Raw genomic sequence first — 12,157 nt, forward strand, 5'->3', positions numbered from 1 at the left:
TAGCAGTTGAAAAATATTAAAAATACATAGGCACAATTATTTTTTATAAGCATTTGAAGTTGAAATTTTGACAAAATTTATCAAATTTAAAATTGAATAATTATTTTGAAGTTAAAAATTTGTAAAATGTTCAACTTTTATACCTAATGATTGAAAATTTAAAACAAGATTTCACGTATATATTTAATTCTGTTACCAAAAATTCTAAGAAATACATAAGCACAGTTTATTTTTATAGTAATTTTAATTTCAAATTTGGACGAAATTACATATTAAAAAACCTGGAATAACTATTTTAGTTATTTTGTTGTGATTTTATAATATTATTTGTGGGTACTTGAAACTTCTAAAGTATACTATATTATATATCTATGATAGTACCACGGTTTGTTGTTGATGTATAACGCGTTACCTAATGGATATTGTGATATGATTAATTTGGAATTTATTGTTGATACCTATTATAGGTCAATTTTTTTTTTATTACTATAGATAAGTATACCTATAATATGTATGTCTAATAACTAGACTGACAAATCGTCTCCGCTCAGAATCGTTTTTCTTATACAGTGATATTATATCATTGAATTCAAATTTAATACTATCCATTATACAGTGACCCACTTGTAACCTACTGTACGGCAGAGCGAAATGCACTTACCCACCTTTTTTTTTTTTTGTGTCTATCATCATCATCTTTTAGCAGTCTTGTAAAGAATACTTTTATTTTGTATTCGGAATACATATTCGAATAAATGAGAATTAAGGTATTCAGAATACGCATTCGAATAGTTCTTAAGAAATATATTCAGAATACATATTTTCGAATACTTTAAAAAGTAATTAATACTATTAGAATACTTTTTTTCATAACAACCAGTTTTTGTCAGTTTTTGAATGGTTGGTAATTAACATTTATTAATTAATAATTAAAAATACATCGTAATCAAAAGTTATTCATACATTTTGACCACATACATATATGATTCGGGCCATATACGGGATACAACAAAATTTTATTTGTTGGTTAAAAAAGCTTGAAAATTTAATAGAAGGTTCCTATTATATTGTTTCAAAGGCAGATGAAAAAATTTAAAAATTCATAGTCCCATTTTTTTTTTATATGCATTTAAAGTTGTAATATTGACAAAATACGTAAAAAAGACGAAAATTTGCAAATTATTTTGTGTTAGAAATTTATAAAAATTTTTATTTTTAAATCTAAGATTTGAAAATATAATACAAGATTCTTCATAAGTTTGTCTATCTTAATAAAAAAAAAAAAAATGTCCACAAGAAACTCAAATTAAATGAGCGTTTGAAATTCATATTTTTACAACATTTATATGTAGGTACTCGATTTCTCAAGTACCGATTTTCTTATTTTATTGTAATTAAAAAACGAATGACTGTAGATACTTGAAAATTTCCCTGAATGTTTATATTAGCATTTTCTATACACTATACAATTTTGAAAATAATTTGACTCTTTTTGAGCTGTTTATGGATATTCTCAGTTTTCAATTTTTTTTAGTTTTTTTTCTATTAATATCAATACAATTTTATTTGTTGGGTAAAAAAGAGTGAAAATTTGATGCAAGGTTCCTGATATATTGTTACAATAACAGTTGAAAAATATTATAAATACATAAGCAATTTTTTTTTTATTTAAAGTTCAAATGTTGACAAATTTATCACATTTAAAATGTAATAATTATTTTGGAGTTAAAAGTTTATAAAATGTTCAACTTTTATTGAAAATTTGGTACTGGTCTAGTTAACCTCCGCCAATAAAATATTCCCCCCTCCACTCAGGTTTAGATGACGCCCGCCGCTTAAATCTCCCGTGTTTTCGATGTTCTCACAGATATAAAATACTAGATAGCTAACTTGTCTACATTAGGATAATCGATGTTGAAGTCAGCCACCATATGCGTGTTGGTCAATGTTTGTATAATTATCATATCAATACTGTATGATAACATGATATTATTCGCACAGAATAAAGTTTTTTTATTGAAGTTTATGTGGCAAATTAAATTAAAAGGCCGCGATCCATTTAATGAAATTTTGAAGGATATAGCAAAATGTTGGCTACCTGCATAATTTTTTATTATTTTCTGTATTATTATTTATCTTAATCCACCTTAATATCATTAAATATACATAGTAATATCATAGGCTTACTGACCGTTTTCGCTAAGAATCGTTTTTCTTATACAATGATATTATTATATCATTGAATTCAAATTTAACACCATCCATTACAGTGATTCACTTGTAACCTTCTGTACAGCAGAGCGACACCCACTTTTTATAATTGTATCGTGTAAACTGTTAAGTCTTCGGTAGTAATCTAATATATGTAAATAATTGATCTGAATTTAAAACAATAAAACTTACGTATTTGAACAATGTGTTGAGTTATTAATTATTTATATGTACTGGTACAAAGAAGATGATAAAAAGCAGTAATTTAACATTGGATCGACATCAATTAACGATTTACAGTTTGTACTTTTGTAGTATTTAGATAACGAAAATTGTATAGGTATAAGAACGATAATGACGATTTTATATTTTAAATGATTTTTTTATCTTTAATTTTTTTTATACACAATCTATAAAATATTTTTTTACAATAAGTAAAATTGCTGTACAATGAGTGTTGGGTTGATTGTGGGTAGGTGAGAGGTCTTTCATAGAAGACTCATAGGAAAATAGTTTTTAGTCTTAATAATTTGTTTCAAATATAATATTTTATCACACCAGTAATCGTACATTTATTATTGATTTCAAAGTCGTTTAAATGTATAGGTATTCCGTATTGTATGACTGTTATTATAATTATTAAGTACATAGTGTACATTCTATGATTTAACATTCCTAGTTCCTAAACAATGTACAAATTAAACAATCCACAAAGAGAAATACATGAAAAAAAAAAACTATTTCAGAACACATAATATAAGTATACCTATAAGGCTATAACATAATACTATACCGATAAGACAACAAATGATTACGTGTTAGCTTCCACAATACCACATTTTTTTTTAAATTCTTAACTTTAAAATTTTTATGATATATTACCTACATAATATAGATTTATATTATTTTAATAAATTATGCTAAAATAATGTTATAACTCAATTGAAAATATATAAAAACAGAAAATCAGATTTAATGATTTATAAAGAAAACATTTTATACAACATATTTTACACTTTTTTTTCTTAGAAATATTTAACTACCGCTATAGGTAGGCTATAATAAATCAAAAAATATATTAAAGTTATACCAGTGAAAATGATTTACACTTGTATTTTATACACTACGAGTTTATTACACGAAACATAATTTCTAGTTTAATTTCTAATCTTAGAAACCTTAGAAAATAGGTTTGGTACTTTGGTGAAAGCAAAAATTTAAAATAAAGATAAATAGGTAAATTTTAGCATCTTCTCTATTAAAGGCCTTAAAATTATTTAGTAAATACCTTGCCAATTACCACCATTGGTGAAAACATCAAGTCCTTTTCCTTTATGTGAACCCCGTGTCCCCGTCAGTGGTGGACTGAACTTCAATTTTAAATGACGCATTTTCATAATTAAGTACCTACCACCACCACCACCACCACCATCATCCTATTTTTACTTATAACAAAGTTATGATGTAAATAAAATGTGATCAAAAGAGCCAATAGGTCGGGCTTTAACATGTAATTCTGCACCACAGTCATGGGGTGGCACCACCCCCTTTGAAAAGTTGACGGAACTGCGTCAAAGTTGAGCGCTTCAGTTCACCACTGAACCCCGTTCAATGAATCTCTTTTGATCGTTCTCCATAATGTTGTTCTTAAAAGTATAAATTATGCATACTATTAGTAACAAGTCATTACAAATTTACAAATATATTTAAATTAAAAAAAAACCTTGTATAAACGAACTGTGTAAAACTAATAAAATTGTGAGCTTTTGTGCTCAGGACGAGGACGGCGTTTTAAATATATACGTAGGTATATAATATTAAGAGGGCTCCAGCGTATCATGTTTTAAGGAGTTATATTTAGAAAATTCACAAGACATGATTGAAATGAACATAAGTGTGTGTTTCCGAGAATCGCTGTACCTAATGGCACGTTGGGCAACCACCACGCCGCCGGATTCAACTCTCACACATGTCACCATGGCGCCCTTCGCAAAAAACTAAATATATTCTAGTTTGCATGACTATAAAGACTATTAAAAGTGGTAGTAAAATAAACATATTTTCTGAAGTTCGATTGTTATTTCGAAAAATAGGTTGCATTTTTAAGCGTCTATACTATGCTCTTTAGGAATCACTTTTTTGATTTAAAATCAGATGTGCTCAAAATAAATACTGGGCTACGTCAAAAATATCAACTTTTTTTCTTGCTACACATTCGGGTGATACCAGCTGATACCGGACGCAATCGGGAAACTCCCTAACTGAGAGCTGCTTTCTCGCGGTGACTGTGGGTAATGAGAAATAGGTTTGGTTAAAAAAAACATAAGAAATAATGACAAAAACGGTAGGTAGGTATAGAATTGGATTTGGCAGGAACGAATAGGACCTACATCGTTGTGTCCTAGATCGTGTTACGTATTCGCCGTTCGGTTAGGCAACCGCTTACCGCAGCCGGGTACGTTGTGTTGCTCGATGACCACGGCACACGCTGACGCGTCCGCCCGACAGGTAAAACCGACGCGGGCAACAACACGAGTGTGGCCGTGTTGCTGTATATCGGTGTCTATAATAGGCACTATAGCCACTGACGACGATAAACTTTAATAGTATAGACTATATAATAGTCTACGGTACCACATTACAGTTAGTTAATAATAATGATTACCTATGTTACCTATATCGGTTACCTTGGTAAAATACCAGCTCTCGCCGTAGCTGTACAATTAACGTTACTATTATTTTGCCGGCCGGTCGCCCGCCCGCGGCGCTACGAAATAGTTTTCCGAGCGGGCCAGCGTACGTTGGAAAAAATGCGCGTACCTATGCACGCTGCACAAAATATCAGCTGTACAAATATAACACATCGACACCTGCTGCACGTACCTATACCTCCGGGTGGCCCGCGAGGTGTTAGGATTATACTTATTATAATAATTATCATTATTATTACCGCGATAATGATCGAACTCGCAACGCGGTTCGTCGAACCGCAGGTACCTCGATACGTCATGCAATAACTTATTATAATACAATAATATCATGTTAGGTTGTAAGTACCAATGTAAATGTTATACAATCGCGGGGAACTATTAACCCGTGATAAGAGCCAGAGCACATTCTGACACGCGATTCGTCCGTCGGATATTGTTGTTACACATTATATTACACTAATATGTTTTATCCACAGTCGCAGTTTATGTTATTATACGGAAACAATAACAATAACAATACAATTATTATTATTTTAATATACAATTATATTGTCACAATATTACTTTCGCGTTCGAACGGGATTTTGGCGTCTATTAGCTGCAGCCGGTTGTAGCCTAACCTATACATCGTATCGTTTCGTGCCGGTGTTCGTCGGCGAAAATGTCTGTCATCGACGCGACTGCACCTCCCGCTGCGTCCACAACCATCACCCAAGAAGACGGTAACGGCCATTCCGATCGACGACGACGACAACAACAACAACAACAACAACAACAACAACAGCACTACGACCACGGATCGGCGACGTCGGTCGGCGCTGGAGGAGTGACGTTTGACGACTTGGACGACACGGACGACACGGACGCGGCCGTATCCATCGTCGTCGACGGTGCCACTGATCGGACGCCACTGCTGACTCGGAGGGTTACGTACCGTGACGAAGAGGGAAGCTGCAACGACCGCGGCGTGGACAGAGTCGTCGTCGACGGGCAAGTAAATCTCGTCCGAATTTACGAACCGGTCGCTATAACATATATTATTATATTATTATTTATTTAAGTCACGGTCAACATCGTCCATGATGGTTTGATGAGCGAAAAATGTTTGTCCCACACCGAAATACCGCCACTTCTTTCAACCAATTCTGTAACGTTTACTAAGTCAAATTATTTGACGACCATTGACGATTTTATTATATGATATTAGCGAGATGCACTTTGCACATTCATAATATTATATAATGCATAATTATGCATCCTCTTGCAGTCACCTGCACGTTCGCTTGTTTCAATTTTATACCTCGGAATCCCGTTTTTGGTTTTTGTATTTCGTACCTACTTGTCAAAGTCACCGCTGCCACAGATTTAAAAATAAGCTACGGATTGTTCACTGCGGGCTGGGTATTTATTTATAATCAATGGTGAGCTGCGGATGCTGCTCTAAACATAAATAATTACGCGCGACGTTGCACTTTGTGTCGTGCTACATTGTGTTGGTTACCTTTACAAAGTCACTACCTATAGCAGTATAGCACTATGTAGCCATATTATTATGATAGCTGCAGGTACTATTACATGATATTATGGTGACAATGCGAAGAACGATTTTTTTATTTATTTGTCACGGCATATAATTATTGTTCAAGAGACGATAATAGTTATTCTTACTTATTCCTGTGTGATATAAGAACAATTAATAATAGCAGTAGAAACATAGCAACTTAAAAACGTGTACTTACCCACAAAAATTGTAGGTATAATATTCAACCGTTAAGAGAAAAATGTTAACATATAATATTTATTACATGAATATGAATAAATTGCTAATTTAATTGACACGTGGCCACGTGGGTATGAATAGATAATACAATAGGTAGAAATACATTCATAACCTTTTAAATTCTTCTTCTATTAATGTGTACACTGTTGTGTAAAACGTAATGAACGAAATACGCTACCGCACGTATTACGTATTTTCGTGTGTATAATTTAAGATGCGAGCCAGAACATTATGATGTATTTATAAAGAGTTATGCTACATTACTATTTCCAATTACTATATTATATTTGATTTCTTCAGGAGTTACTCAAAATCACATGAAAATTGCATAATAAATTAAGAATGCGAATGCTTTAAAGTGTCAGTGAGTTTGATAAGTCTCCTTTTACCCCTAATTGCAATATTGTATTTTAAATTATAATAATTGTATAATATCTTACTACCCTAGTGGTTAGAACCTAGGGCTATATAAATATCCTTCTATAAACAATTTGATATATTTGATATAACGTAACTAGCTATATATTTTTGTAATTTATGACATACTTCACAATTAAGTTTTTTTTTTAATATGGTTATTTTAGTATAGAATTATAAAATTATAAAATGCTTAAGTATTTTATAGAATAAAGACATTGCATCATGAAAAATTCAGTTTTTATGTGATTTTAGTATTCTAACATATATAGGGGCAAATTAACATGTCAATTGATACATTTTATCAAGGTAGGTACCTATTATTATTGTATCATACCTATAGCAATATAAAATTATGTTGTTATAATAATAATGTGTACACTGTACGCCGTATACTTATATTATTTACTTAGATCACGTTTTTTTTTAAATATTGATAACTATATTTTTATTTATTAAATACGTTGGCGTATTTTATGATAATCGTAGATAATAGATGTTAGATATCAAATAAATAAATAACTCTGAAGTAGTCTAACTTCTAACAATAAAAGTGTAAAATATTATTAATTTCATTAATTAATTGTTGAATTTTTATTCGGATTATTTTATTAGCAGTATAGTAATAATGTTCGCACATAATTTACTAATATCTAAAATGCATAATTTTAATTTACGGATTTGTTATGTATTATATTTCACTCAATAAATTTTTGTAGCTGAGCTAAGATCAATCTAAACTTCTAAACTTTATTCAGATGAAATTAGGTTTCTATTTTCTAAAATTGTAGAAAATTATGTGTATATTTTTATTTTTCAAACAATATTTTTCTCAGTCAGTAGAAAAGGATTTATTGGTTATTGTAACCATATTTTAATTACTTATAGCCTATTATAGGTATTACCTACATTTTATGCTAATAGTAGTTTATCGTATGGACATAATTTGTATTGATAATTTTTTTAGTTAAGAGTTAGTAGGACAGATAGGTGCATAATCAATCAACTTTAATGGTGTATAATATTATGTAAATACAATAAGTATACCTATAATGAGAATAAAATAAATAAACAGATACCTATACCATACTAAAATGCGTATTATAGATGGTCGATGGCAATGAACTTTAAGTGCGTTTCCATTGAATATAAAATAATACATTTTGTTACGAATCATAATACAATAATATCCATCCACGAATCATAATATAGATAAATCTATACTGTCTTTAAGACCGGTTTGTATATTGTATATTATACTCGATACAATTCGTGTTTGAAATATTATTTATTAACTACTTTATTAATACCGTTTATTCATTGCGCATATAGATAGGTACAACATATTGTATTGGAGTAGGGGACCGATGACACAAATCAATGTGGAGTTGTATAACTCGTAGGTATAGGTATGTTTATTATAATATTAGGTATGTATAATTTACTCGTACAACATTTATGACGCAATAATGTAACATACTAACATGTATTATAAGTACATAATAATATAGGTAATGTTATAAAGCTACGTCGCATCGTTCTCTGAGGCCCGAAAGAAATGTCGTGTTCGCACTATAGGTTCCAACATCTACCTATATAGTGCATTTAAAAATCTGTTCATTTTTACATTATTTATCCTTTTTTTGTTCTTATAAAAGAATTTGACTCAATCGGCAACGATAATTTTCTAAAATCTTTTTGTTTAATTAATTATCTCGCATTAAAGTATATCGTATTCTATTCGTAATTCATATGAGTGGTGTTCATATAATCATATTATTATTCAATTCAACATTATGATTTATGATTAAGTAAATTATAATAATGTAGGTACCTATATTATACATACATTGTTATGTTTTATTTACAGTTTATACTTTATATTTTTGCGTTATAAATTATATTTTTATAACCTTTCTTTTTTTAAAAAAAAACTGAGATGTTTACTATACTTACATACATTTTATCATAAAATCATTTTTTAAATTTTTTCTTTTAAAATATTTACATGAGAGGGGAAAACTTATCCAGTGGTAGAACCCAACCACTATGTAATGTAGTTATTCTGGATAAATTATAGCGTTGTAATTTTCGTTGGAATTGCTCTCTTTATTTCGCAGTGATTCCCATTAAATGCAATGTTCTTCGATCTAACAAACGAAAAATAATACACGACTATTAGGTATACCAGTCCGAAATCTAAGTATAATAAAATAAAATTCATTCTGTATCATGTCTGGTAGTTGTTTATAACAGTAAGCGAACAATGGTAGTGCAATTTTATGTTGATTTTAAATGTAAGATAATGCAATTTTACGAGTAAAAATCTACATTACGATACTTGTTAGGTACTGGATTTTATATCGGGAATCTCGAGAAAAGAAATTATTGTGAGCTGGGTTTTTGTCAAGAAGAGGAATTATCATAATATATCGCTGAGCCGTAATTCATAACTTTGTTGTAAAATGTATAGGTACTTGAAAATATACCTACCTACATGGTCAAAATATGTCCGGAATAATTTATTACTGTATATGACCATGAATTCGTATAGGTACGTATTTTAGAATTTATATTACGTAAATATTTGCGTTGCGATGCGCCGAGTGTCTAGGTAATGTACTCGTGTGGTATATACAATTTATTCGGTGTCATGTTATAATGGAAACGAATTGTTGGGTAGTTAACCTAACCTGAATCATAAAATATTATTTTATATATATTTTATAATAACGCAGGTTTAATGTAGGTCAGAAATTTGTAGAATTGTTACCATAATATTTTATAATATTATTGATTAAGTTTATAATATTATGGATACAAAATAGTATCATAATATCTAATTAAATGCTTACAATATTGTTCAAAATCTTTTAAAACTAGGTAGATTTAGTTGATTTAGATTTAGAGCGGTTCCATGTTTCAATTGGTTTTACAATGATGTGTGTTGTTGTTTTGTCTATCATCATCATTTGGGTTATTAAAAAATATTGAAAGACGGGAACATAATATACCTATTATTTAATATAAAAATGGCAGTTTTCAATAAAATCAATTTTATAATTTTTTTTGTAATTCAAAAATGAATAACTGCTGTAGTGATTAATAATTTTCACAAATAATTTATATTATTATTTTTTGGTCATGATATAATTTTAATAATAGTTTAGCACTTTGTGGCTTATTTATAAGTAGGTAATAGGTATACGCTTGATATTTTTAAATTTTTTTTTTGCATTAAGTATTTAAATTAATTTAAATACTTTGGTTTATACGCCAAACAATCTGAACTATTTACATCGTTTATCATAATGTTTGTCCTTACAGAAATTAAAAATATCGAAATTATACGGTCACATTTTTTTATAAGCGTTTGAAGTTAAAATGTTTTCAAAATCACGAACATTTCCAAATTATTACGTAGTTGTAACTAATTAAATGTTCAATCTTAACAGTTACAATTTGAAAATGTGATACAAAGTTCTGTATAAATTGGTCTTAAGTATTCTAAAAATATCAAAAATATATTGGCACAATTTTTTGTTTTTATTTTACTTTGTTTAATAACAATTTTACCACTTAAAATTTTAGTTAAAATGTCTTAGCTTGTAACTCAAAAACATTAATCTTAGAAACTAGAAAGTTTTCCTCCATTATGTATTTTATTATTTTTTAAATTAGTTCAACAAGGTTTACGAATAGAAAAATAAATTATTAATAATAATATAAATAAATTATAAAATATCCTTAGAATAGAGGATACGGTGTGTAACTGATTGGAAGTCAGACTCGTCTTTCGTACATATACAATGATTTATAATAATTGAATTATAATTCAACACATCCATTAAAGTAACCTCAATGATGAGATAGATACCTACCCTCGAAACCTTCTATACATCAGATCGACTTCCTTGGTTTTTTATTTGATAATGCTGTAACTTGTCGGACTTATATGACATCCATACCCCCCCCTCCCCCATCAGTAGATACACCACTAATTTATTCACGAGTATAAAGGATCCTTAAAGTGTTGGAAAAATGTAATTTAATACAATATTTTTTAATTATAAATGAATTTATAATATTGATTAAGTCTATAGCTTTATTTAATAGACAATATTATTCTAAACAAAGTGAAAACAAGAGTTGAAGTGTGTTACCAGCTATATATTTAAAAAAAAATGGGTACTATCTTAAAAAACGTCTCATGATTCCGAGAATCCAACTATGTTCACACAACTACGTTTTCACGTTATTATACTTGGTCGTTAAAATAGTTTTTCTTTCTCAGTACAATTAAATTATATTCTTGATTTAAATCTCAAATAAGGTATTATAATTTCTTTATCTATAATTTTTAATAATAACAGTCCTTTGGTGCACTATCAAATGTACCTATATAACTAACTCTTTTAATTTAGTTAAAATTAGTATCTTTCTGTCCTAAATTGTTTTCATTATACTAACGAAAGTCTTATTGTCTTGTCTTTATGGTTCGTGATTTACACTCTATGAAAGTAAAATTATATTTTAATGTTTGGTATTTTTTATTATTCGAGTATAGTCGAGTTTTTTTCAAATTAATTTATCATGAATAAAAAAAAGGTGGGTAAGTGGATGTCGTTCTGCTGTACAGTAGGTTACAAGTGGTTCACTGTATAATGGATGGTATTAAATTTGAATTCAATGATATAATAATATCATTGTATAAGAAAAACGATTCTGAGCGGAGAAGGTATGTCAGTCTAGGTATAAGACATATTATACATAGTATATACTTATCTATGGTATTAAAGAAAAATTGACCTATAATAGGTACCTATAATAAATTCCAAATTATTCATATCACAATATTCATTAGGTAACGCGTCATACATCAACAACAAACCGTGGTACTATTATAGGTATATAATAGTATACTTTAGAAGTTTCAAGTACCCACGAATAATATTATATTATCACAAAAAAATAACAAAAATAGTTATTCCAGGTTTTTTAATATGTAATTTCGTCTAAATTTGAGCTTAAAATTGTG

The 12,157-nt window shown here is 29.2% G+C and overlaps 1 protein-coding gene across 2 annotated transcripts in view; it reads left to right on the top strand.

The window, feature by feature from the left end:
* Positions 1–5,396: 5,396 nt before the first annotated feature.
* The window catches only part of LOC100167991 (zinc transporter 2), a 42,480-nt gene continuing 35,719 nt past the window's right edge, over positions 5,397–12,157 (top strand). Inside the window, exon 1 of one of the 2 annotated variants that reach the window (XM_016801537.2) lies at positions 5,397–5,912. In XM_016801537.2, the coding sequence (XP_016657026.1) occupies positions 5,584–5,912 (329 nt within the window). In that variant the 5' untranslated portion in view covers positions 5,397–5,583. The remainder of the gene's footprint in view (positions 5,913–12,157) is intronic. The other variant, XM_016801535.1, reaches the window with a different exon arrangement.

The sequence above is a fragment of the Acyrthosiphon pisum genome, chromosome A2 (assembly GCF_005508785.2).
Source record: "Acyrthosiphon pisum isolate AL4f chromosome A2, pea_aphid_22Mar2018_4r6ur, whole genome shotgun sequence".
Lineage (NCBI taxonomy): Eukaryota > Metazoa > Arthropoda > Insecta > Hemiptera > Aphididae > Acyrthosiphon > Acyrthosiphon pisum.